The 27743-nt window shown below is 44.3% G+C and overlaps 2 protein-coding genes across 11 annotated transcripts in view; one reads left to right on the forward strand and one right to left on the reverse strand.

Moving 5' to 3' along the window:
• lrrk2 (leucine-rich repeat kinase 2) overlaps positions 1-17408 on the reverse strand; it is a 59352-nt gene extending 41944 nt beyond the window's left edge. For 3 of the 6 annotated variants that reach the window (XM_042301761.1, XM_024380092.2, XM_024380089.2), the window contains exons 1-20: positions 17270-17408; positions 16604-16689; positions 16164-16273; positions 13979-14067; positions 12214-12348; positions 9907-10041; positions 9083-9214; positions 8775-8894; positions 7165-7328; positions 6944-7026; positions 6731-6855; positions 6450-6579; positions 5844-5968; positions 5447-5580; positions 5021-5165; positions 3644-3783; positions 3419-3547; positions 2853-3032; positions 895-1159; positions 482-670 (exon numbers count right to left, since the gene is read on the reverse strand). In XM_042301761.1, the coding sequence (XP_042157695.1) occupies positions 482-670; positions 895-1159; positions 2853-3032; positions 3419-3547; positions 3644-3783; positions 5021-5165; positions 5447-5580; positions 5844-5968; positions 6450-6579; positions 6731-6855; positions 6944-7026; positions 7165-7328; positions 8775-8894; positions 9083-9214; positions 9907-10041; positions 12214-12348; positions 13979-14067; positions 16164-16273; positions 16604-16689; positions 17270-17408 (2755 nt within the window). The remainder of the gene's footprint in view (positions 1-481; positions 671-894; positions 1160-2852; positions 3033-3418; positions 3548-3643; positions 3784-5020; positions 5166-5446; positions 5581-5843; positions 5969-6449; positions 6580-6730; positions 6856-6943; positions 7027-7164; positions 7329-8774; positions 8895-9082; positions 9215-9906; positions 10042-12213; positions 12349-13978; positions 14068-16163; positions 16274-16603; positions 16690-17269) is intronic. The other 3 variants (XM_024380093.2, XM_024380090.2, XM_024380091.2) reach the window with 3 other exon arrangements.
• On the forward strand, positions 17284-27711 carry LOC112218873 (proton myo-inositol cotransporter). Of its 5 annotated transcripts, none has more exons than XM_024380100.2 (11): positions 17284-17344; positions 19295-19806; positions 20106-20265; positions 22420-22625; positions 23909-24017; positions 24353-24516; positions 25556-25676; positions 25785-25910; positions 26053-26171; positions 26413-26565; positions 26789-27711. In XM_024380100.2, the coding sequence occupies exons 2-11, from the start codon at positions 19323-19325 to the stop codon at positions 27016-27018; spliced, it is 1872 nt and encodes a 623-aa protein (XP_024235868.2). In that variant the 5' UTR covers positions 17284-17344; positions 19295-19322; the 3' UTR covers positions 27019-27711. The 5 variants fall into 5 exon arrangements, with proteins under 5 accessions (XP_024235868.2, XP_024235866.2, XP_024235867.2 ...); XM_024380098.2 differs by lacking the exon at positions 17284-17344 and adding an exon at positions 17752-17870; XM_024380099.2 differs by lacking the exon at positions 17284-17344 and adding an exon at positions 18412-18551.
• Positions 27712-27743: the final 32 nt, after the last annotated feature.

Below are 27743 nucleotides of genomic sequence, written 5' to 3' on the forward strand. Positions count from 1 at the left end.
CCCAAGAAATGTCTGGGAATTTGCAGGTGCCTTGGTGGAAGAGTGGGGGAACATATCACAGCAAGAACTGGCAAATCTGGTGCAAATGAGGAGATGCACTGCAGTACTTAATGCAGCTGGTGGCCACACCAGATACTGACTGTTACTTTTGATTTTGACCCCCCCTTTGTTCAGGGACACATTATTCAATTTCTGTTAGTCACATGTCTGTGGAACTTGTTCAGTTTATGTCTCAGTAGTTGAATCTTATGTTCATACAAATATTTACACATGTTAAGTTTGCTGAATATAAATGCAGTTGACAGTGAGAGGATGTTTCTTTTTTGCTGAGTTTATTAGATACCAAATAACCTTGTTTAACTTGTGGTTATTTTTTACCAAGTGATTCCATTGTGATTATCAAGAGTGAGTAAAAAGTTTGAAATAAACATGATTTGAACGTTGACAAGGAGCGCTGTTCTGTGTGTCTCATGGTCCTCACCGTCACTCTCCATATCGTCGTTGAAGACCAGACTGTCCTCTAAAGACAGGAAGCTGGAGTCATCACTCTCGTCTGACATGTACCCAGAGGTAAGGCAGGGGTCAGCTAGAGACCTGGGGGTGGAGGGGGTAGGGGTCGTCTTACCCCTCTGGAAAGATAACATGTACCGAGCTAAACATGTACCCTTACCTGAAAACACAACAGAGAACACCCATCCTTTATCCCAGGTTTTTAACCCAAATACATATGCACACATACAGTACATAACAAAATAAATTTCTATTCATTCTAGATTGGAAATGTGTAGGCAATATGATAATTACAGCTTTCCTTCAAATAAGATATAGAGATCTACAGGAGAATCTAAGAAGGAGAGTCTATAACTGGAAATCAGCATCAGTGACTAGACTCACTTGTGCTGGAGGGTAGACTGTTGGCGCGACCTCGTTCAGCGAGCAGGGGGCTGAGCCAGGCAGCATCCACCCGACCCAGCCTGAACCCCCCCAGACAGAGGGCATTGTTGTTCAGGTCCAGCCCCAGACGCCCCAGTAGCTGGATGACCGCAGGGCCGTCCCCACGACGCACGCTGGCCCCCAGGGCCCCACGCAGGTGCTGCTCATGGACCCCTCGGCTGAGAAGCAGCACCACAAGCTGCAGAGGCCCGCCCTGCTCACACACCTGGGAGGGGATGCAGTGGGGAAGTGGTTGAGCAATTTAGAAAATGTTTTGGGCCTGAAAGACACAGAGTTACCTCTGCTGCAAAGGATAAGTTCATGATTCCATGTGTTATTTCATATTTTATGTCTTCACTATTATTCCAAAATGTAGAAAATAATAAATATAAAGAAAAACCTTTGATTGAATAGGTGTGTCCAAACTATTGACTGGTAATGTACATACAGTTGAAGACGGAGGTTTACATATACTTAGGTTGGAGTCATTAAAACTAGTTTTTCAACCACTCCACAAATTTCTTTTTAACAAACTATAGTTTTGGCAAGTCAGTTAGGACATCTACTTTGTGCATGACACAAGTAATTTTTCCAACAATCCAACAATTTTTCCAACAATCCGGGTTGGTGCCCCCCCTTGGGTTGTGCCGTGGCGGAGATCTTTGTGGGCTATACTCGGCCTTGTCTCAGGATGGTAAGTTGGTGGTTGAAGATATCTGTCTAGTGGTGTGGGGGCTGTGCTTTGGCAAAGTGGGTGTAGTTATATCCTGCCTGTTTGGTCCTGTCTGGGGGTACAGTGCCACAGTGTCTCCCGACCCCTCCTCTCTCAGCCTCCAGCATTTATGCTGCAGTAGTTTATGTGTCGGGGGGCTAGGGTCAGTCTGTTATATCTGGAGTATTTCTCCTGTCTTATCCGATGTCCTGTGTAAATTGAAGTATGCTCTCTCTAATTCTCTTTCTTTCTCTCAGAGGACCTGAGCCTTAGGACCATTCCTCAGGACTACCTGGCCTGATGCCTCCTTGCTGTCTCCCAGTCCACCTGGCCGTGCTGTTGCTACAGTTTCAACTGTTCTACCTGCGGCTATGAAACCCTGACCTGTTCACCGGACATGCTACCTGTCCCAGACCTGCTGTTTTCAACTCTCTAGAGACAACAGGAGCGGTAGAGATACTCTGAATGATCGGCTTTGAAAAGCAGGAGGAGGGACTGGTGCACTTCACAAAATAGATGGCATCATGAGGGAGGAAAATTATGTGGATATATTGAAGCAACATCTCAAGACATCAGTCAGGAAGTTAAAGCCTGTTCGCAAATGGGTCTTCCAAATGGACAATGACCCCAACTATACTTCCAAAGTTGTGGTAAAATGGCTTAAGGACAACAAAGTCAAGGTATTGGAGTGGCCATCACAAAGCCCCCACCTCAATCCCATAGAAAATGTGTGGGCAGAACTGAAAAAGCGTGTGCAAGCAAGGAGGCCTACAAACCTGACTCAGTTACACCAGCTCTGTCAAGAGGAAAGGGCCAAAAGTCACCCAACTTATTGTGGGAAGCTTGTGGAAGGCTACCCAAAATGTTTGACCCAAGTTAAACAATTTAAAGGCAATGCTACCAAATACTAATTGAGTGCATGTAAACTTCTGACCCACTGGGAATGTGACGAAAGAAAAGCTGAAATAAATCATTCTCTCTACTATTATTCTGACATTTCACATTCTTAAAATAAAGTGGTGATCCTAACTGACCTAAGACAGGGAATGTTTACTTGGATTAAATGTCGTGAATTGTGAAAAACTGAGTTTAAATGTATTTAGCTAAGGTGTATGTAAACTTCCAACTTCAACTGTACATACACACACAGGCGTACACACACACACAAATCATAATTCATCAGATCCCAATAGAGATCATTGCTGACCTGGTATATGAGCGACTCGGTCTTGGTCTTCTTGTTGATGTCGGCTCCTAGCTGGATGAGACACTCAGCCATGAGCACATCCCCGTCCTTACAAGCCTTCTCCAGCATACTGTACCTCAGCTCTGCATCGCCACACATCTTGGACAGAGCCAGGCATGCAGCCTTACGCAGCTGGGAGAGCTAGAGGAAGAGAGAGACAGAGAGAGAGAGAGACAGAGTGTCTGACAGATCAATCAACCTGCATGTGTACTCTACTGTATGCTTATTGTTATTGTTCAATTTATGGTTATTTTGACCCTTGGTTATTGTTGTTACTGTTGTCCCGTTGACAATTTTGATTCTCATTTTTATTTTTATATTGTAAATATCCACAATACGCTTTGGCAATATATACATTGTTATGTCATGCCAATAAAGCAAATTGAATTGAATTGAATTGAATTGAGAGAGAGAGAGAGGTGGGGGGATAATGGGGGGAGAAGGGGAAGTTATGAGATGAGTAAGGAAGGAAGAAGACCAAGGATTACAGAGTATGAGAACAGACACACAGAAACACACACGCTTACCGGGTAGCTGTACCGGTCAGGTGGTCCTTCTTTGAGCTGGAGGAAGATCTCTCTGTCAAAGCCTTCCCTCTGCAGCTCCCCTGCTGCCCCTGAGCAGGCATCCAGCATTCGGAGGGCCACCTGGAACCCCTATTTAGTTAAAAAAAAAAACGTGTGTCATTAATTGAAATAACTGGAAATCTTCTAGACAAATATGGCTTTGAGGACCATAGAGGATTTACTCACCTTTAACAACATCTCTGTGTCCTCCCTGTACTGCAGGAGACTGGTAACGAGAACAGACGCCAGGACGGGAACTATCATTCTGGACAGCTTCTTCTTAGACACAAGGCAGTAGAGGAGGTTTAGACCCCAGTAGTGTATTTCTATTGAAGAGGCAGGAAGGGAGTCAGTGTATTTATATTGAAGAGGCAGGAAGGGAGTCAGCAGTTCTATTAAACGAGGCAGGAAGGGAGTCAGTGTATTTCTATTGAAGAGGCAGGAAGGGAGTCAGTGTATTTATATTGAAGAGGCAGGAAGGGAGTCAGTAGTTCTATTAAACGAGGCAGGAAGGGAGTCAGTGTATTTCTATTGAAGAGGCAGGAAGGGAGTCAGTAGTTCTATTAAACGAGGCAGGAAGGGAGTCAGTAGTTCTATTAAACGAGGCAGGAAGGGAGTCAGTGTATTTCTATTGAAGAGGCAGGAAGGGAGTCAGTAGTTCTATTAAACGAGGCAGGAAGGGAGTCAGTGTATTTCTATTGAAGAGGCAGGAAGGGAGTCAGTGTATTTCTATTGAAGAGGCAGGAAGGGAGTCAGTGTATTTCTATTGAAGAGGCAGGAAGGGAGTTTGTAGTTCTATTAAAGAGGCAGGAAGGGAGTCTGTAGTTCTATTTAAGAGGCACGAAGGGAGTCAGTGTAGTTCTATTAAAGAGGCAGGAAGGAAGTCAGTGTATTTATATTGAAGAGGCAGGAAGGGAGTCAGTGTAGTTCTATTGAAGAGGCAAGAAGGGAGTCAGTGTAGTTATATTGAAGAGGCAGGAAGGGAGTCTGTAGTTCTATTAAAGAGGCAGGAAGGGAGTCAGTGTAGTTCTATTGAAGAGGCAGGAAGGGAGTCTGTAGTTCTATTAAAGAGGCAGGAAGGGAGTCTGTAGTTCTATTAAAGAGGCAGGAAGGGAGTCAGTGTAGTTCTATTGAAGAGGCAGGAAGGGAGTCAGTGTAGTTCTATTGAAGAGGCAGGAAGGGAGTCAGTGTAGTTCTATTGAAGAGGCAGGAAGGGAGTCAGTGTAGTTCTATTGAAGAGGCAGGAAGGGAGTCAGTGTAGTTCTATTGAAGAGGCAGGAAGGGAGTCAGTGTAGTTCTATTGAAGAGGCAGGAAGGGAGTCAGTGTATTTATATTGAAGAGGCAAGAAGGGAGTCAGTGTAGTTCTATTGAAGAGGCAAGAAGGGAGTCAGTGTAGTTCTATTAAAGAGGCAGGAAGAGGAAGGAAGGGAGTCAGGAGTCAGAGCCTTTATGTCTCTGCTTTACTTGTCTTTATTCACGTTACTTGACAGGGACAATGCACATTGATCGCCATTTCTGGAAACGTGCCAGATTTAGCAAGCAGTGTAACTACTCTCTCTCACCTCGTTCCCTAGGGAACATCTGTAGTGTGTGCAGCACAGTGTCTATCGCCCCCTGTTGACAGAGCAGGTCTACAGCACCAGAGCAGTCAGCCAGGGCAGACAGAACACGCAGGCCACACTCCTGGATGGCTGCACTGCTAATAAACTACCTCACAAACAACAAAAAGGTATATATTTTAAGGTAAGTCTATTATTAACAAGGATAACTGTGAATTCTAGGGACCAGGGATTGTATTCCTAAATTGTCTCAGATCAGGAGTGCTGATCTAGTAACAGTTTTAGGATGTGCATTTTAGATCACAATTGATAGGATTACAGGGACAGGGTGGACCTGATCCTTGATCAATACTCCTACTGAGATGCTTTGTTAATTAACACGGGCCCTGATTTGAACAGGGAATGAATTGCATGGGGTGATATGATTACCCTGTTGAGTGTTTCTAGGTAGACTGTGTGGGCCCCCTCCACCACACTCTGGTTCTTCTGCACCCTCAGAGACACGTCCACTGTGTCTGGATCAGCCACAGACACACCGTGATCAGACACCCGCAAACTTCGATCTGCTCAAACACACAAAAAGATGACCAAAAATACATTCAGATTTCATTCGCTAAATACAGCTGACTAAGACAAAAAGGACTCTCTAGCAGTCTTTCTTTGGGCACTATGGCTGGAGCTTGATACACGTATGCACACGTATGCACACTCGAAAATGCTTCAACACTTGTGAACACGTACACATACCTAAATACTTTTAAAAACACATGTAAATACTGGAACACTTGTACACCATAAGTGTTGACTGTCTATGTGCGTCTCCTACCAGGACAGAGGAAGGCCAAGCTGGCCCTCAGAGCTTCCAACTGGACCTCAGGTATGAAGTTATGGACCTTCATGGTCCTAAGGATCTGACCCATGGCCATGTCCAGTTCATCCAGACTGGCCATTCTACAGAGAGAGGCAAGGGACATGAGTAGTACCCTAGACCAGTGGTTCCCAAACCATGGGGACCACTGGTCCCCCCCCCCCCTCCCCCAATAAAAACAATAATCATTTTAATGAACTCAGTCAGACTTACTCTTGAAAATTGTAATAGTAGAATTCACAAGGTGCAATTTCCAAATTGGGAAGTGCATCATCAGTTCCTCTTTTTATGTTAGTCATTACATACCTTCGAACTAAAGCAGTGATTGTCAACCCGGAGTACTGATACCCCAAACTAACAAGTTTGGAACATACTGTTAACCTGTATTTATACTGAATATTCTCATTGCGATCAAATCTGTTTTGTAAGACAGACCTGTTCCACAAGAGAAACCTGCTCTGCAAGTAGGAACCTCTTCAGAAGTTGACTGATGTAATTATACTAAGCCTGCAAAAGGAATGAGTAAATGTCAGTGGAAATCATGTCAGTTGAAATGATTCCTACCTTCCCTTGAAGAGCAGGTGGAGCAGTTTACATCCACCTGCGGAGACCTCTGGAGAGGACAGATGTCTCTTCATCATCTCCACCACGTTCACATGGAGGCCGTTGGACAACAACAGAGATCGCATTTTACCTGCAAACACACACCACACACACACACACACACACACACACACACACAAGCTGTTAAATCTTCAGCAGTAATAGGCAGAGGCTGAAGCCTGACCTGACTGAATGTCACCTCAGACAGTTGATGGGTAGTAACAGGAGCTAGTCTGACTCACTATTGTAGGTGATGAGTGTTCCCATGGCGCTGGCAGCAGCCTGGAACACCCCAGGGGAGGAGGAGTGGAGCAGCATGGCAGCCATGATCTGTCTGTGGACTGGTGTCCTGGGGAGCACACCATCACTGTCAATCACAATACCAGCAAAATTGTAAACGCTTAAGCGAATGATCGATGACAACACCATGAGGAAAGCTCATGCTCACGGACTACCTTCCGTCTTGCTCTTCTGTGGAATGGTGCCATGACTCGCTGCCATGCAATAGCAGGCTGTGTATGGCCCAACATGCAGCTTCCTAGGGGGGTGATGGTTAGAAACAGAAAGAGAGAGATGAGGTCAGACAGAAAGAGGGAAGAGTAGTAGGACAGTGACTAAAATGTCAATACAAGACTAGCTAATAGATGATGTGTGATATAAAGTGCTGAGGACTTACCTGCACTGTGGAATCAGCAGCATGGACCTCCAGAGCTCTGCAGCAGGCCTCCATCCAGCACAACCCCACATCATCCACCACCTCCTCCTTACCTCTGTTCTCCTCCGCCTCTCCCTCCTCCATCCCTTCATTCACCACAGCTTTGCTCTGCACTATGGTTTCAGCTGAGTGGACGAGAAACAGGAAACAACAGTGGTGAGCCAGGTGTGAAGAAAGATATGTGTTTCAAGTTTCATTAGCCGTATCTACGAGTGGTATACACCGTCCAATGAAATGCTTACAACAATAAGAGGTAATAAAATATGAGAATATGGCCTCCAGAGTGGAGCAGTGGTCTAAGACACTGCAGTGCTTGATCCGTCACTACAGATCCGGGTTCGATCCCGGGCTGAGGCCCAGCGTCGTCCGGGTTAGGGGAGGGTTTGGCCAGCCGGGATGACCTTGTCCCATCGCGCTCTAGCGACTCCTGTGGCGGGCAGGGCGCAATGCACACTGACATGGTTGCCAGTTGGACGGTGTTTCCTCCGACACATTGGTGCGGCTGGCTTCCGGGTTAAGCGAACAGTGCGGCTTGGCAGGGTCATGTTTCGGAGGACGCATGGTTCTCGACCTTCGCCTCTCCGAGTCAGTACGGGAGTTTCAGTGATGGGACAAGACTGTAACTACCAATTGGATACCACAAAATTGGGGAGAAAAAATAAAATAAATAAATACAAAATAAGAAGAATATGAACATAAAGTAAAAAATATTAAATACTTTAAGTATAATACAAGGCACAATTTATAGTCCAATATTTACTTCTGCTTTGAGGAAGGGGGGTGGGGGCTAGTGTATAAACTGAGCAGTATAATAAGAGTCAGGTAGCAACAGTTGTGATGTGTGTGTAGCATGAATGTATATATGTGGGTGTGTGTGTGTGTCTGTGCTAAGGTGTGGAGAATCAGAGCAGGTGGTCAGGCCAGTTTAAGTGTTCAGCAGTCTGATGGCTTGTAGATAGAAACTGTCTCTGAGCCTGTTGGTATCACACCTCATGATCCGATACCGTCTAAACGATGGAAGGGAGAGAACAGCTTGTGACTAGGCTGTGTGTGGTCCTTGATGATGCTGTGGGCCATCCTCAGGCACCGTTCTGAGTAGATGTCCTAAATGGGTGGGGAGCACAATCTTAGTGATGTACTGGGCCGTCTTCACCACCCCTTGGAGGGCCTTGTGGTCGTGGATGGAGCAATTCCCATACCAGGCCGTGGTACAACCGGCAGGATGCTCTCGATGGTGCAGCGGTAGTATTTGGAGAAGATCCAGGACGGCATCCTGAATTTCTTCAGGTGCCTTAGGAAATAGATGTTGCTACCTCTTCACAACTTAGAACTTGTGGCTCTTTTTTACTGCTGTCCCGTTGATGTGGATTCGGGGCATATTCCCTCCTATGCTTCCTAAAGTCAACAATCAACTCCTCTGTTTTGCTGACATTGACGGACAGCTTGTTGTCATGACACCATAATGCCAGTTCACTTACCTCCTCCCTTTAGGCTGACCTGTTGTCCTTATAGGCCTAAAACTGTGGTGCAGTCAACAAACTGTGTGTGCGTGTGTGTGTGTGTGTACTCACTGAGGGCAGCCAGACAGGAGAGCGCAGCAGCTTGTAGAGTGGCGTTCTCAGGGTAAGTCAAACAGGCTCTTACAGTGACCCTATGCACCCCATTCAGCACCAGAATACTACAATATCTTTCTGAAAGAGATACATTGAACTATTGGTGAGGGGTGTGTTTGTGGTGTCTGGGGGGGGGGGTTTCCCCAGACTCATCGCTTAACTTTACAGCAAGTTGCAGGGCTGTCGTGTGGCTGAAAAACAAATAAAGTATTTTGGCTTTAAATCCTACTGCTCATGACCTCTGACCCTTTGACCCTGGAACTGACCTGATGTAAACTTCCTGAACAGACAGCAGCCGACCTCCTGCAGTGCCTCGACCGCTGGGAACGACTCCATGGCTCCAGCCACCACACTGTAACACCTCTCTCCCCCCGACATCAGGATCTCCACGTTACTGGCTGTGATTGATTGATTGAATGATAGATTAATACTTCATTGATCCACAAAGGGAAACTCAATGTCAGCAGCAAATGAAACAGACAAGTAGGGTTGCCAAATTCTGGTAACTTTCTGAAAAGTCCCAGATTTTCCAGAAATCCAGGTTGGAGCCTGGAGGATTCCCGGATTGCTTACTTATTACCTCCTCATTCCATCTTCCAACTAGGATTTCTGGCAAACCTGGATATTTTGAGAAAGTTGCTAGAATTGTGCAACCCTACAGAAAAGAAAACACAAAAAAGAACACAGTCTGAAAAAGAAGTGGCATGATACACGAGGTACACAGGCATCAGAAAACAACAACAACATGGTGATTTCCCATACCACACAGAAAACAGGCTTGACCACACAGAAAACAGGCTTGACATTGGGTCAACTCAAATGAAGATAATCATTGTGAGGAGTGAGACAAGAACCTAACTATATATTTACTGAGAAAATCTACCAATCTTCGAGAAAAGGCTCAAATCTAATTAATTGTTTTCAGTGGGCCTAGCAGCCAGAATATAAATTATAAATCATTTATTTGGTCCCAGAAATACTGTCCGAGAAAGGAATGTGAGAAAAATAAGAGAAAAGAGAGAAAGCAGCAAAGAGGGGTGGGGGTGGGGTAAACAGACATGTTTTCTATTCTTCTTCATTGGGGACTTACCAGGACCTGCTAGAGGAAGGAGTACCTTCATGGCCTGCAGAAACAGGTCTTCACTGTCGTGAAAATGGTGGAGAGCACCTAGAACCACACTGTGGTCCTGGTTCTCCAGAAACTCTACCAGGTCGTCATCAGACACTGCCAACACAGAGATGCCCACAACATCAGTCAGAGTATGAAAGAGTATGCCTGAAAAATCCCAGGACACATTAAAAAAATCCCCAAAGGACTTCTTTGCAGATTTTGATAACAAGGTAAAATCCCCAATTTGCAGTGCAGCCTAGGTATCTCCACTGGTGACTAGGTATCTCCACTGGTGACTAGGTATCTCCACTGGTGACTAGGTATCTCCACTGGTGATTAGGTATCTCCACTGGTGACTAGGTATCTCCACTGGTGACTAGGAATCTCCACTGGTGACTAGGAATATACACTGGTGACTAGGAATATACACTGGTGACTAGGAATATACACTGGTGACTAGGAATATACACTGGTGACTAGGAATATACACTGGTGACTAGGTATATACACTGGTGACTAGGAATCTCCACTGGTGTCTAGGAATCTCCACTGGTGTCTAGGAATCTCCACTGGTGAGGAATCTCCACTGGTGTCTAGGAATCTCCACTGGTGTCTAGGAATCTCCACTGGTGTCTAGGAATCTCCACTGGTGTCTAGGAATCTCCACTGGTGTCTAGGTATCTCCACTGGTGACTAGGTATCTCTAGGAATCTCCACTGGTGTCTAGGAATCTCCACTGTGTGACTCCAGGTATCTCCACTGGTGACTAGGTATCTCCACTGGTGACTAGGTATCTCCACTGGTGACTAGGTATCTCCACTGGTGACTAGGTATCTCCACTGGTGACTAGGAATCTCCACTGGTGACTAGGAATCTCCACTGTGTGACTAGGTGATATACACTGGTGACTAGGTATATACACTGGTGACTAGGTATATACACTGGTGACTAGGAATCTCCACTGGTGACTAGGAATCTCCACTGGTGACTAGGAATCTCCACTGGTGACTAGGAATCTCCACTAGTGTCTAGGAATCTCCACTGGTGTCTAGGAATCTCCACTGGTGACTAGGAATCTCCACTGGTGACTAGGAATCTCCACTGGTGACTAGGAATCTCCACTGGTGACTAGGAATCTCCACTGGTGACTAGGAATCTCCACTGGTGACTAGGAATCTCCACTGGTGACTAGGAATCTCCACTGGTGACTAGGAATCTCCACTGGTGTATCTCCACTGGTGACTAGGTATCTCCACTGGTGACTAGGTATCTCCACTAGTGACTAGGTATCTCCACTAGTGACTAGGTATCTCCACTAGTGACTAGGTATCTCCACTAGTGACTAGGTATCTCCACTAGTGACTAGGAATCTCCACTAGTGACTAGGTATCTCCACTGGTGACTAGGAATCTCCACTGGTGACTAGGAATCTCCACTGGTGACTAGGAATCTCCACTGGTGACTAGGTATCTCCACTAGTGACTAGGTATCTCCACTAGTGACTAGGAATCTCCACTAGTGACTAGGTATCTCCACTAGTGACTAGGTATCTCCACTAGTGACTAGGTATCTCCACTAGTGACTAGGTATCTCCACTAGTGACTAGGTATCTCCACTAGTGACTAGGTATCTCCACTGGTGACTAGGAATCTCCACTGGTGACTAGGTATCTCCACTAGTGACTAGGTATCTCCACTAGTGACTAGGTATCTCCACTAGTGACTAGGAATCTACACTGAGTGAACAATACATTAAGAACACCTGCTCTTTCCATGACATTGACTGATCAGGTGAATCCAGGTGAAAACTATGATCCCTTATTGATGTCACTTGATAAATCCACTTTAATTAGTGTAGATGAAGAGGAGAAGACAGGTTAAACAATGATTGTTAAGCTTCAAGACAATTGAGACATGGATTGCGTATGTGTGCACTTCAGAGGGTGAATGGGCAAGACAAAATATTGAAGTGCCTTTGAACGGCGTATGGTAGTAGGTACCAGGCACACCGGTTTGTGTCAAGAACGACAACGCTTCTGGGTTTTCACAATCAACAGTTTCCTGTGTCTATCAAGAATGGTCCACCACCCAAAGGCCACCCAGCCAACTTGACACAAATGCAGGAAGCATTGGAGTCAACATGGTCCAGCATCCCTGTGGAACGCTTTCGACACCTTGTAGAGTCCATGCCCTGACGAATTGAGGCTGTTCTGAGGGCAAAAGAGGAGGTGCAACTCAATTTTGGGAAGGTGTTCCTAATGTTTTCTAGACTCAGTGTATATCTCACCTCTGTCCAGTAGCAGCTGGAGACCACGGCAGCCCTGAATCTGAACCTCCTCACTGGAGGGGAAAGTCTTCATCCCCTCAACGATCAAACTAAACACATCCTCTTCCTCATCCCGAATCAACAACACGATCACATCTAGACACATTGAAAAAAAACATCTGGTGACACTTGAATTGAATCTGACCCTGCAGTGCTAATGTTTAATCACTTGTTATAAGCATGTATGAGCCTTATTAATGTCTTGTCAAAAGGTTTCTATAATGTTGTGTATCAAAATATAGACATATTTACACAGGATCATAGACATTTTTGATGCATTGCTTCGCTGGTTAAGGACACTTTGACCTTTCGCCCATAGAGGAACTGAAAGCACCTAGGTTCACTTCCTACCTTGTAAATACCTCCCCCCCCCCAAGGACAGTCCTGGAAACTCCTGTGCTGTGTGTGCACATTTCTGTCTCGCTTAACCTTCACTTAATACTGATACTGTACTGTCCCTTTGACTAAAGAGAGGGTTGGAGTGGTGGGGAGAGTGGACCACGTGACCTAATTCCATTTGCTGCATTCTAAGGGCTCCTTGGCAACCATGGGTATGATGTCATATCTATTACATGATCTGTCAATAACTGAAAAGAATTGACTGAGGGCGGAAATCGACAGACAGAGCGACTTTAAGATGAGATACGCCGAGTTAGACAATATGATGAATTGATTATCTTGATGACAATAAATAGAGAGGACACTATTGGCCTGAGGGCTGGTAGTGGAGTACAGGTACAAGACATGGACAATCTAAACATTGTCTGATAGTATAATATACCACTTGTTGTTGCAGTTTCTGCCTGGAATGGGGGGGGCTGCCATTCCTATCACTTGAGCATGATCGGAACATCCCCTCCTTACAGACACAAAGTGCAAAAACAAGTGATACACTGTCATGTTTGTCTGTTTACTGTACTCCACTACAAGCAACAAGTGATATGACGGTCACGTGGATATGCTATGTTTACAGTCCTTGAATTCCTAACAATAATGGCTTTAAAGAGATTCTCCGGTACTTTTGTATCCTTTTTAGCCAGCAGTTCTGAAAGTAGAGCTCACTAGCCAAAAGTAGTCTCTGAAAATGTAGTACTGTCACATATTGTATGTGCAGATATTGTATGAAGGTACGCTCTTGTCGCAGTGTCTGTAGTTTTGCTGTAAGGCTGTTTACACAGATACACTACATTGTCAAAAGTAGGTGGACAACCCCTTCAAATTAGTAGATTTGGCTAATTCAGCCACACCCATTGCTGACAGATGTATAAAACCGAGCACACAGCCATGCAATCTCCATAGTCAAACATTGGCAATTGAATGCCTCGTACTTTAACTTAGTATACTGCAAAGAGCTACTGTATGTAGCTGCCGACGGCTCATTCTGAGGTTAACCTGGCACTGCATGCTGGTATCTTAATGTTAATTTTGGTAGGAATCATTTGTGTGTACTAGACTGATCTAGTGACTTTTTAACAACTACCATAACATATTTCTAGTTGAGTGACTCTGCTCCCAGAAGTCTGTGGCCCGTTGTTATCTTGAGTCATGGGATGTGGGTGAAACTGTTGTAGAATGACCTCCAGATAGGAGAAAGATGTATTACATATTTATATAATAGCATATAAAAAGAGTTGACTAAGACCCAGTGGTCAAAGAAATAATTGCTGCATTAAACCTGCAAGAGGTAGTTCTTCTCCTGTCCTTTTCAAAATATGCTTTATTGTACCTGATCTGAGGAGCAGAGCCAGTGCCCTGAGCCCAACCATCATCACTCTGCAGTCTCCACTGTGCTGGGACAACACCTTAAGGATCTGCCTGGAAATCATACACAGGGTAAAACATAGTGGGGCGAGCACATATAAAATCACACATGTGCACACAAACACCCAAATAGTATGCACGTGCACACACACAATTTTCTATTCAGTTTTTGCACCAACAGCACTGAACAGTGTCTTAACAATAGGTTTCTTTTGCATTTGTGCCCTTTCAATTCCCTGTGTGGCTTTGGACTTCCTTCCTTGTGGTTCCTGTACAGACAGAACCTAACAACAAAACAAGGACAACTCCTCCTACCCACAAATACCCTCAATACCCTGAGTTAGCTGGATGAACACATACTGCAAGGACATACAGTGCATTCGGAAAGTATTCAGACCCCTTGACTTTTAAATCATTTTAAATGATTAGATCATTTTTTCACCCTCATCAATCTATACACAATACCCCATAATGACAATGCAGAAACTTTTTAAAATTATAATTTTTTAAAATTTTTGCAAATGTATTAAAGACAAAAAACGGAAATATCACATTTACATTAGTATTCAGACCGTTTACTCAGTACTTTGTTGAAGCATCCTTGGTAGCGATTACATCATTGAGTCTTCTTGGGTATGACGCTACAAGCTTGGCACACCTGTATTTGAGGAGCTTCTCCCATTCTTCTCTGCAGATCCACTCAAGCTCTATCAGGTTGGATGGAGAGCGTTGCTGCACAGCTATTTTCAGTTCTCTCCAGAGATGTTCAATCAGGTTCAAGTCCGGACTCTAGCTGGGCCACTCAAGGACATTCAGAGACTTGTCCCGAAGTCACCCCTGCGTTGTCTTGGCTGTGTGCTTAGGGTCATTGTCCTGTTGGAAGGTGAACATTCACCCAGTCTGAGGTTCTGAGCACTCTGGAACAGGTTTTCATCAAGGATCTCTCTGTACTTTGCTCTGATCATCTTTCCCTTGATTCTGACTAGTCTCCCAGTCTCTGCCGCCGAAAAACATCACCACAGCATGATGCTGCCACCACTATGATTCACAGTAGGGACGGTGCCAGGTTTCCTCCAGATGTGACGCTTGGCATTCAGGCCAGTTCAATCTCTGTTTCATCAAACCAGAAAATCTTGTTTCTCATGGCCTGATAGTCTTCAGGTGCCTTTTGGCAAACTCCAAGCGGGCTGTTACTGAGTAGTGGCTTCCGTCTGGCCACTCTACCATAAAGGCCTGATTGGTGGAATGCTGCAGAGATGGTTGTGCTTCTGGAAGGTTCTCCCATCTCCACAGAGGAACTCTGGAGCTCTGTCAGTGACCATCGGGTTCTTGGTCACCTCCCTGACCAACACCCTTCTCCCTCAGTTTGGCCGGGAAGAGTCTTGGTGGTTCTAAACTTCTTCCATTTAAGAATGATGGAGACATTTGTTGGTACCCTTCCCCAGATCTTTGCCTCAACACAATTCCTTCGACCTCAAGGCTTAGTCTTTGCTCTGACATTCACTGTCAACTGTGGGACCTTATATAGACAGGTGTGTGCCTTTCTAAATTATGTCACTGATTTTACCACAGGTGGACTCCAATCAAGTTGTTTTTTAATTTTACCTTTATTTAACTAGGCAAGTCAGTTAAGAACAAATTCTTATTTTCAATGACGGCCTAGGAACAGTGGGTTAACTGCCTGTTCAGGGGCAGAACGACAGATTTGTACCTTGTCAGCTCGGGGGTTTGAGCTTGCAACCTTCTGGTTACTAGTCCAACGCTCTAACCACTAGGCTACCCTGCCACCCCAGGGTGTGTAGACACATCTCAAGGATGATCAATGGAAACAGGATGCACCTGAGCTCAATTTTGAATCTCAGAGCAAAGGGTCTGAATACTTATGGAAATAAGGTATTTCTGTTTTGTATTTTTAATAGATTTGCTAAAATTTCTAAACTGTTTTTTTAGAAATTTTAGCAAATCTATTAAAAATACAAAACAGAAATACCTTATTTCTTTGTCATTATGGGGTATTGTGTGTAGATTGATTGGGAAAATGTTTTATTTAATCCATTTTAGAATAAGGCTGTAACGTAACAAAATGTGTAAAAAGTCAATGGGTCTGAATACTTTCCGAAAGCACTGTAAGGGGGTCTTCCACTACTTACTGATGCACTCCAAGTACCTCCCAGTCTTTCCCTGCTCCCAGGGGCCTGACCAGTGAGTCCAAGGTGGAAGGACATATCTCCATCAGCCGACACAGCAACGACCATCCCACCTACAGGGAAAATAGATATTTTATAAATAAACTGTATACTGTATAAATAAAATCACTGGTAACACTTTACAAGACAGTGTACATATTCCTGTAAGTCTAGTCAAGTACAGTTTAAGTACAGCGTAACAACAAGTCATTAGAATATCTCACACTAGAGCTTGAATGTAAAGTGTGACCCTGACAGATGAGGTCATGTGACCCAAGCAGGTGTTTAGTCACACTCCTATCCAGGCCTTCTGTTTGATTAGTACTACAGTACAACTGTATTATATGTGTAAAGACAATAGCGCTCAGCTGGCTGATGATCAGTGAGTTGTGATAATGGGTTACCTGTTGCACCCCTCTGCTGTTGCTGTAAGTCGACAACACCACCATAAGAGGCACATGGACATCTTTATCCTCAAATAGCTCTGCTGCTGACAGGAAAGATTAGAGGAGAGGAGAGACAGGGGAGAGGGGATTGACAGGGGAGAGGAGTGACAAGGGAGAGGAGAGAGAAAGGAGAGACAGGGGAGGAGAGACAGGGGAGAGGAGAGATAAGAGAAATAGTGGAGAGACGGGAGAGATAAGAGAGACAGAGGAGAGGAGAGAAAGTGGAGGAGAGACAGGAGAGGAGGAGAGGGACAGAAGAGACAGAAGAGAGGGACAGGAGAGAGAGGAGAGGGACAGGAGAGACAGAGAGGAGAAACAGAGGAGAGGGAGAGGAGAGGGCGAGGAGAGGAGAGCAGAAGAGGTAATGACATGTTCTTTCAGTTCAATAACGAGATAATTTATATTTTTAACTGGGTGCAACTTCAACAATTGCCTGGCTTAGATAGACGAGAATAACAGAAGTCTGAAATTGACACTTTGTACATATAAACATCTGTCCTACAGAAAGTACACTGCATAGAGATTAAACACAAATGCACAATCAGTAGGAAACTATAAATTGGTATACATGATGGAAAATAGTATTAAAAATTCTAGAAATAACTATAATGTATGGTTTATTACCACAGTCATCAGTGTGCGCCAGGAAAAGAAGGTCTTGGATGATCTGTACCAGGGTACTCAACTGCTTCCCCTCCTGTAGGTTTTTTAATCTCACTAATAGTTTTTTCAATCTTTCTTCCAGTTCTTCCTTGTTAACCATTGTATTTGATATGTTGTTCGATAAATGACGACTTTAAATGCATGTATCTATAGTTACAATCCTCCAAAAGCGACAGTGGACTACATGAAAAGCAACAACGTTGCACTGATACTGTCACTTGCAGCCATTGAAGACACACTAACAATGTAACTGAACGCATAGCATAATACGGCAGCTGACCCAAACTTAGAAGTTGTCGTACTAGTATTTCTGAAATTCCATTCGACAAGATCCTCTTTTTTAATGTAGGCTGTAGAGGTTGTTTCGACTTAGGAATTCAAAGACGTTCCCCATGTAAGATACAGCCAGGCGTGACTCCTTCCCTCGCCAATCGTCAGATGAATCATGTGACGACTTCAGTAAAACTACCCGTTTGGTAGCATAGCCTAGAGCAGACAGCAGCGGAGTCAGCTGTTTGGCTACAGTCCAGAAAACTTGCTCCAAAGATTATCGTCCGTAAAGGTAATATTTTCTTATAAACTGGTCGTTGTGTTATGCTGAAAGCGCAGCTGTAGCCTACTTCCTTCTGGGAAAAACTCCAAAAGGCGTGTGATAAGTTTCAAACTTTCAACTGAGCATTTACAGTTCTTTGCATATTCACTGATAGATAAGCGACTAGGATAGGACTGGAAGCGGAGCTAGGCCAGTCTGTGCGGTCGTCACTAGTTACCACAGCCACAAAGTAGGCTATTTCTACAGTTTATCGTCTTACAATGTGATGTTAAACCTAACCACACTACTAACGTTATGCCTAACATTAAATTAAGACCAGAAAGCAACAACAATTCCAGCATTTTTATGTTATAGACAATTTGACTTTGTGGCTGTGGTAACTGGTGGAAATCACTGTCTGGGCGTTCCAATTGTTCTATGAATCAATGCGTAATGCGCCATTCAACGAATCACTTTACGGCACACGACCAGTCACAAGGGTCGTAACTAGTTCCTCTATCTCGTAACTAGTTACCACAGCCATAAAGTAATAAACACCGCCTATTTCTACAATGTATATTTGTGAAAGACCAAAAATCGAATGTTTTGTTGTCATGGACTTTTACGATTTAGCCCATTTTGACTTTGTGAGAATTTGCTCTAACAAAGATTTTGTTCTCGCGCTTTGTCAAGGGGCTTCCCTATCCAGAGGTGCGCACAATTATTGATCAGTGAGACGTGATTGGGGTAGATGGATTGCCATGTATATAAAAAGCAGTCTGCTTTAAGTTCTGTAACAGAGGGTCTGCTGTGGGTCTATTGGACATCATGCTGCTGACTGTGCAGCTTAGGCATATGTTTAGCTGTTTAACTAGGCCTATCTTGAAAAGTTGATTCAGCTAATACTTGTTTGTGAGTTAATTTCCATTTTTGGATTTGTACATATAGTTTTATTTTGTATATTCGTCATCCATTCAGTATAATAGACATCCTGCACTCAGTCTCCCATCCGCTCACCTCCCTTGCCCGTAAGGGTCCGCTATTCTATATTTCATGTTTTTGGGGAAATAAGAAAACAGTAGCCTACAGACCTATTTCTTATTTCCCTATATACGATTTTGTGGTTGGGGAAAATGCTCAAGTTGTTAGGCATACATAGCAATACATTTCGGGTTAGTAATTAGGAATATGGCTTGGAATATTATAACGTTGTTATAAACATGTTTGACTTTTCATGTGCGTAATCAGAGCTGATTTTATTCTAGCGTCATACATACCCTTCACTCAGTGACCAACCAAAATGGCTATCCCCTCCCCTCCATTTCACGCGTAAATTACCCGAGTGAATGGTAATCGAAACGGAGTTACCTGTATAGCCAGCCTACTCAGGTATCTATTTTTCTCTGCCCTGGTTGAACGTTTGTGAAGTTGTTTCTCTTTATGTCCCTCAACAGAAACGACAATGAATACAATCTGCGTAGTATGAGCAACCCCATGGGCGTCATGAGGAAGAAAGTTACGGACGACAGAGAGCGGCGGAGTCTCATCAGAGCGCCGTCTGAATCGAGCACCAACAACCCTGGCGTCACCGTCACCTCTGCCGCCGGCGAACCGGAGCTGGCCACCGACCAGGATGTCACACCGGTATTCGTGTACGTCTTGGCGTTTTTTTCTGCCCTGGGTGGCTTCCTTTTTGGCTATGACACCGGGGTGGTCTCTGGGGCTATGCTTCTCCTGAAAAAAGAAATGCATTTGACCGCTCTATGGCAGGAGTTGTTGGTCTCCAGTACTGTGGGTGCAGCGGCGCTCTCTGCCCTGGCTGGCGGGACTCTGAATGGGCTCTTCGGGCGCAGGATCTGCATACTAATGGCCAGCTTCATTTTTACTGCTGGAGGAGTTGTGTTAGGTGCTGCTCCAAACAAGGAGGTTCTTCTTGTCGGAAGGATTACAGTTGGTTTGGGAATAGGTAAGGTTTGTTTATTTAGTTCAAACATTTACTGGACAAGTAGCCTAACAATAACCAAATTGAGAGCCATGACTGACTGACCAGTTTCACATGTATGCGGTTGTTTTCCCAAGCCAGCCAATAGGATTATTTTGGAAGTCTTTACAAACACCTTTGTCATTGTAAAGTTTACTAAGGGCAGGTAGTGCAGATACACTTTAGGTAAACTCTTCCAAAATGTGAGATGAATCGTGAATCATTTCCCAGAACCTTGCTATAAACACATACTAAAAACACATATAAAGACCCCCCCCTTTTAGGGATTGCCTCCATGACGGTTCCTGTTTACCTTGCGGAGGTCTCCCCACCACACCTGAGGGGTCAGCTGGTCACCACTTACACCCTCTTCATCACAGCCGGACAGTTTATTGCCAGTGTTGTGGACGGGGCCTTTACTTACCTGCACCACAACGGCTGGAGGTAAGTTTTTATCAGAGATAGGCCCTATTCTATTCTATATTGCCATGGATACTCAGTAGCTAGTAATACTAGAACGGGACGCTTCAGTTACAATAGCCTACAGTTCTCGGTTCAGTTATATTTTTGGTTTAGTTAGCTTTGGAAGCTGCTTTGAGGTGTCTCTGCTAAATGCCTGAAGAAAAAAAAAACACTGCATAATCTTTTGTTTTGCATCCATATTATATAGCAACCACAAGGGACTTCAGCTTCCGTTCTCGAACTTCTCCTTGCATGTGTGGAAGAACGGAAGATGGTTCTAATATCAAAATTCAAATTTTATTGGTCACCTATGTTATTGCGGGTGTAGCGAAATGCTTGTGTTCCTAGCTCCAACAGTGCAGTAGTATCTAACAATTAACATCAATACACACAAATCTAAAAGAATGGAATTAAGAAATATATAAATATTAAGACGAGCAATGTTGGAGTGGCATAAACTAAAATACAGTAGGATAGAATACAGTATATACATATTAAATGAGTATGTAAAACATTATTAAATTGACTAGTGTTCCATTATTAAAGTAGCCAGTGATTCCATGTCTATGTATATAGGGCAGCAGCCTCTAAGGTGCAGGGTTGAGTAACCGGGTGGTAGCTGTCTACTGATGGCTATTTAACAGTCTGATGGGCTTGAGATAGAAGCTGTTTTTCAGTCTCTCTCTCCCAGCTTTGATGCACCTGTACTGACCTCGCTTCTGGATGATAGTGGGGTGAACAGGCCGTGGCTTGGGTGGTTGATGTCCTTGATGATCTTTTTGGCCTTCCTGTGACATCAAGTGCTGTAGGTGTCCTGGAGGGCAGGCAATGTGCCCCAGTGATGCATTGTGCATACCGCACCACCCTCTGGAGAGCCCTGCGGTTGTTGGTGGTGCAGTTGCCATACCAGGTGGTGATACAGCCTGACAGGATGCTCTCAATTGTGCATCTGTAAAAGTTTGTGAGGGTCTTAGGGGCCAAGCTGAATTTCTTCAGCCTCCTTCACCACACTGTCTGTGTGGGTGAACCATTTCAGATTGTCAGTGATGTGTACGCAGAGGAACTTGAAACTTTTCACCTTCTCCACTGCGGTCCCATCGATGTGGATAGGGGTGTGCTCCCTCTGCTGTTTCCTGAAGTCCACGATCAGCACCTTTGTTTTGTTGACGTTGAGGGAGAGGTTATTTTCCTGGCACCAGTCCACCAGGGCCCTCATCTCCTCCCTGTAGACTGTCTCATCATTGTTGGGAATCAGGCTTACTACTGTTGTGTCGTCTGCAAACTTGATGATTGAGTTGGAGGCGTGCGTGGCCACGCAGTCATGGGTGAGCAGGGATTACAGAAGGGGGCTCAGTACGCACCCTTGTGTGGCCCCTATGTTGAGGATCAGTGAAGCGGAGGTGTTGTTTCCTACCTTCACCACCTGGAGGAGGCCGGTCAGGAAGTCCAGGTCCCAGTTGCACAGGGCGGGGTTCAGACCCAGGGCCCTGAGCTTAATGATGAGCTTGAAGGGTACTATGGTGTTGAAGGCTAAGCTATAGTCAATGAACAGCATTCTTACATAGGTATTCTTATCCCATCTGGTATGTCCAGATGGGATAGGGCAGTGTGCAGTGCGATCGCATTGTCTGTGGATCTATTGGAGCGGTAAGAAAATTGAAGAGGGTCTAGGCAGGGTGTCAGGTAGAGGTGACATGATCTTTAACTAGCCTCTCAAAGCACTTCATGATGACAGAAGTGAGTGCTATGGGGCGATAGTCATTTAGTTCAGTTACCTTTGCTACTTTGGGTACTGGAACAATGGTGGACATATTGAAGCAAGTGGGGACAGAATATATATATAAAAATAAAAAAAGTCCAGCCAAAATACACACCAAGATGTTCAAACAAAAGCAGCAGGTAAAACATACCTGCAGTCAACTTGTGCAATACGTTAGGAGATAAAGCAGATCTCGTTTAGGTGTTTGGCCAAGATTGGAGCCTGTTCTTGTGTGAAATTAAAATGTTCATTTCCAAAAGCAAACCATCAGGAACTTAAAACAGCTCTGTGGAACTGAATTTGATAACCCCCCCCCCCTCCGTGTGTGTGTCTCTCTCTCTCACTCCCTATCTGTCTCTCTGTTTGTCTGTCTGTAGGTACATGTTGGGTCTGTCCATTGTCCCTGCGGTGCTCCAGTTCTTTGGTTTCCTATTCCTGCCAGAGAGTCCCCGCTGGCTCCTTCAGAAGGGCCTTACCCAGCAGGCCAGGCAGGTGCTCAGCAGGATCCGCGGGGGTCAGAACATTGAAAAGGAGTATGACAGCATGAGGACCAACATCGAGGATGAGGAGAAGGATGCAGGAGGTGACACATAGAAGTGCACACACACACATACGTTTACGCATTCATTTTGGACACCGACACACACACTAGCCGTGGCACATCCAGATGATCTGAAACAGCGACCCATAGACACGTAGAAAACGTTTGACCTCTGTCATTGCCAACAAAGGGTATATAACAAAGTATTGAGATAAACTTTTGTTATTGACCAAATACTTATTTTCCACCATAATTTGCAAATAATTTAATAAAAAATCATACAATGTGATTTTCTGTATTTTTTTTGTCTAATTTTGTCTGTCATAGTTGAAGTATACCTATTATGAAAATTACAGGCCTCTCTCATCTTTTTAAGTGGGAGAACTTGCACAATTGATGGCTGACTAAATACTTTTTTGCCCCACTATATATATATATATATATATATATATATATATAAGGAAGAGAGAAGTTTGAGGAGTGAGGGTGTTCAATTTATTTTACAGTACAAGGGGAGGTTCATGTGAAAAATGTTTGAACTTTGGGGAGGGGGGTGCAGTTTTCATAATGACACCTTGAGTTGGACCAGACCCTCCCCCCAGTAAATGTTGATTTGTTCCTAAGGTTGCATTTACACAGGCAGCCCAGTTGTAAATCTTTTTTCCACTATTTGTTCTTTTGACCAATCACATCAGATCTTTTTCAGTGCTGATCTGATTGGTCAAAAGACTGAGAGCCTAAGCCTCTCAATGTGTGTTCTTGGTTCAGAGGCAACTCTTTGTTTTTCTTTGGCTGCTTTTACACAGGCAGCCTGATTCTGATCTTTGTTTCACTAATTGGTATTTTGACCAATCAGATCAGCTCTGAAAAGTATCTGATGTGAAAAGATCTAATTTGATTAGTGGAAAAAATATCAGAATTTGGCAGCCTGTGTAAATGTAGCCTTTGTTGTTTAAGTTAATTTGATTCTTGAAGCATTTCATATCAGTTTTATGCACATAACTTAGGCTGCATTTACACAGGCAGCCCAATTCTGGTCTTTTTTCCACTAATTGGTCTTTTGACCAATCACATCAGGTCAAAAGACCAATTAGTGCATAAAGATCAGAATTTAGCTGCCTGTGTAAATGCAGCCATAGAACACACAGATTTCTCAAATAGGTCTCACCAATTGGGCCTTTCTCCAATTTAGCAGGTTAATTAATCATATAATGCATTCTGTTGGAAACTAAAACATTTGGTGCTATAGACCCTAAAATGTATAATGCATGCAGCTGTTTTTAAATGTTCATAAAAGTGTTACCAAATTTCCCTCTGTCCACCAGGTGGCCTAGTATTGTGGCGTATGCTGACTCGCCCTCCCACCCGCAGAGCCCTGACCGTAGGCTGCGGCCTGCAGATGTTCCAACAGCTCTCTGGGATCAACACTGTCATGTAGGTGTTTTCCTTAATCAGAAATCATTGTGTTTATCTATGGCCGCATCTCATTAATCTAAAGTGGTCTCATCGTCCTGTCTACCTGCCAGTCACTCTCTTCCCTACTGTATGCTTCACAGGAGGTTGGTGACACCTTAATTGGGGAGGATGGGCTCGTGGTAATGGCTGAAGTAGAATGGTATCAAATACATCAAACACATGGTTTCCAGGTGTTTGATGCCATTCCATATGCTCCGTTCCGGCCGTTGTTATGAGCCGTCCTCCCCTCAGCAGCCTCCTATGGTCTGCTTATCCTCCGTGTTCATGCCTTCTCTTTCTGTTGTCCCTATCAGGTACTACAGCGCCACCATCTTACAGATGGCGGGAGTGAGGGACGACAAGCAGGCCATCTGGTTGGCTTCCGCCACCGCCGCCACCAACTTCCTGTTCACCCTGGTGGGGGTGTGGCTTGTGGAAAGAGTCGGACGCAGGAAGCTTACGCTGGGGAGCTTAATGGGTGTGTGTATGTGTGTGTGGATATTCACATTTTATCCCAAGGGGCAGTTAGATATGGTTCTTAATAAGCTTGGGCTCCTGAGTGGCGCAGTGATCTAAGGCACTGCATCTCAGTGCTAGAGGCGTCACTACAGACCTTGGTTCAATTCTAGGCTGTATCCCAACCGGCTGTGATTGGGAGTTCCTAAGGGGGGGTGCACAATTGGCCCAGCGTCGTTAGGGTTTGGCCTGCGTAGGCCGTCATTGTAAATAAGAATTTGTTCTTATCTAACTTGCCGAGTTAAATAAATACAAATTTGAATATCCAGATTGTCATACCTTGATTTTCCAAGAAGCTAACCACTTAGCTAGCTAGATAACTAGCTATTAAGTTAGCAAACCAAATGCACAACTGCAGAGCATTTAGCATATTTTAAACAGTTAACTTAACAGTTATAAGATATCTAGCTGGCAAACATTTAGTTGTGAAATCTATAGATCACCTGGCGCATGCTGCAGTGACTGCATGCTGCAGAAATTCCGAGTTATATATATATACATATCTATGTCAATTACCTCGTACCCTGCACATCGACTTATCATTACTCATTGTGTATCTATTATTATTTTTATTACGCGTTTTACTTTTATTTATTTATCTCTGCGTTGTTGGGAAGGGCCTGTAAGTAAGCATTCCCCTGTTAGTCCACACCTGTTGTTTACGGAACGTGACAAATACAATTGAATCGTTGTGTGCTTGTAAATGTGAGTGGGAACTAGCGGTAAGCTTGACAGGTGAAATGAAGAACGCAATCTGCTTTATCGCTTAACGTATTACACAAGTTGACTGCTGGTATTTACTTCAAAAGTAGCCTCAAATATTCAAGTGTATTACATTTTTTTTAAATAAATAGTTTCAACTGTATTGACGGTATTGAAAAACCATCCCGTGGCAATTTCCAAATACCCCGGCATACGGTATACCGCCTACTTTTTAACTTAAAATGTAGAAATGTGCTTTGCATTAAGTCAGAAGACTTCTTAATTTCTCTGTCTTCTAGGTACTGCTTTGAGTCTGACGGTCTTGGCTATAGGGTTCCTGTTATCGGCCCAGCACTCCCCTGCAGTCACTCTCCACCCCACTGACACCTCTCTCAACTCCACCTCCTGCACACTATATGGGTGAGACTGGGTTTGACTTGTATTACCTAATACTATATAAGGCTTGAGATTTTTTTCCTGTCCCCACCACAATAGAGTGAAAGGTGTCACACTGTTAACTGTCCCCAGGTCCTGTCAGCCCTGCATGTTGGATCCTGACTGTGGGTTCTGTTACCGTGAGAACGGTTCCACTGTATACAACTCTTCCTGCATACCTGTCAATCAAACATCGACCGATGAAGCCGCCTGGGGCAGGTTAGGGATTTGTGTGTGTGTGTGTGACTCTGTTACTTCTTGCCTGTCTGTCAGTCTGTCTCTGAAGCTGGAGATGGCTTTATTTCTGCTGTATCTGAGTTCTGTTTAGCCACATTATCTGATGTGTTTTGGCTATGTACAGGTGTTCCAATCCCAGCCAGGTCAGTGATGGGTCTCTCTGGGCCTATAACTACTGCCCCACTTCCTACTCCTGGATAGTGCTGCTTGGGCTCATCCTCTACCTGGCTTTCTTTGCTCCAGGTGAGAACAACACCCTTTCTCCCTCCCTCCCTCACTGACACACACACACACACACACACACAAACAAAGTTAAAAAAGTTGTATATTTTCCCACCTGGAGAGTTTCATACCAGTTTGAAGTGTTCTTCATAGTACAGTATATATTGCTTACAGTTTTTGAAATATAAATCTCATGGTCTATAACTCTTTTCTGTCTGTGTCCACATCTCTATCCGTGCCTGTCTGTGTGTCTGTGCTGTAGGTATGGGGCCCATGCCGTGGACAGTGAACAGTGAGATCTACCCTCTGTGGGCCAGGAGCACTGGGAACGCCTGTTCAGCCGGAGTCAACTGGATCTGTAACGTCCTGGTGTCACTCACCTTCCTCCACGTCGCTGAGTACCTCACCTACTATGGTGCTGCTCCTCTACATAGATACTGTCTAATTGTGATGGGTGTTAAAAAGCTATAACTGAGAACCTACTGCCTGCCTGACTGATAAACTGACTGATGATTTGAATGACTGAACTGAACTGGATTAGGGGTTGTAAATGCATAGTTCACTACACTAAATGTTTCAACCTCTTCTCTTCTCCTTCAAGCTAACCGGTGTCTCCATTTCTCTCTTCCTCCCTCCAGGTGCATTCTTCCTCTACTCAGGCCTGAGTGTTCTGGGGCTGCTGTTTGTGATGGGCTGTCTGCCAGAGACCCAGGGCCGCAGGCTGGAGGAGATGGAGGCCCTGTTCTCCGGAAACCTCTGCTCCTGCAGTGCGTCTGACGGGGATGGGGACGGATCCAGAAACATCCTGTACAACAGGGTAAAAGGGAGCGACATCCTCTCAGACAATGATGCCTCGGACATGGAGTAGACGTGGCGCGTCAAAGAACCTCTCTCTCTCTCTCTCACACCTTCATGTCTTTTGATTGGTGGATTTACAGGCAGTGGTGTTAAACTCACTTGACTGGGCCTTTAGCATATAGCAGCTCTCCTAACTGGCTGGTGGACGAGACTTCAACTCTCCTAACTGGCTGGTGGACGAGACTTCAACTCTCCTAACTGGCTGGTGGACGAGACTTCAACTCTCCTAACTGGCTGGTGGACGAGACTTCAACTCTCCTAACTGGCTGGTGGACGAGACTAATTTTCTAGCCCCATGGAGAGAGTTCAGCCAAGTGCACTATGGAGTTAAAGCGTAGCATATATATATATATATATATATATATCAGTGAGTATATCAAAGCAGTAAACATCACTGGAATATAACATTACTATTATAATAGTATAGTAGTGTATTCATTTCCAATGCTTATAAAGTCCCACAAATGTGTAGTTATTGCATTTGTTTCTGTCCTTGGATTTGGTCATTTCTTTAGCTCCAGTAGTAGTAAGGTGGTACTATCTGGAGATGTGTGGCTTCTCAGCCAGGACCAAAGTTTTTTAATTTTTTTATTGGCACACTAGCCTTAATTTGTTTGAATATTTTGATGACATTACTATATTTATTAATCCTTTGCTACAGATTGCACATTGATAAACCTAATGAAATTAACCTTTCCTTTCAGAAGTTTCGGGATTCTTTTTTTGCCTTGCATT

The sequence above is a fragment of the Oncorhynchus tshawytscha genome, linkage group LG19 (genome assembly GCF_018296145.1).
Source record: "Oncorhynchus tshawytscha isolate Ot180627B linkage group LG19, Otsh_v2.0, whole genome shotgun sequence".
NCBI lineage: Eukaryota > Metazoa > Chordata > Actinopteri > Salmoniformes > Salmonidae > Oncorhynchus > Oncorhynchus tshawytscha.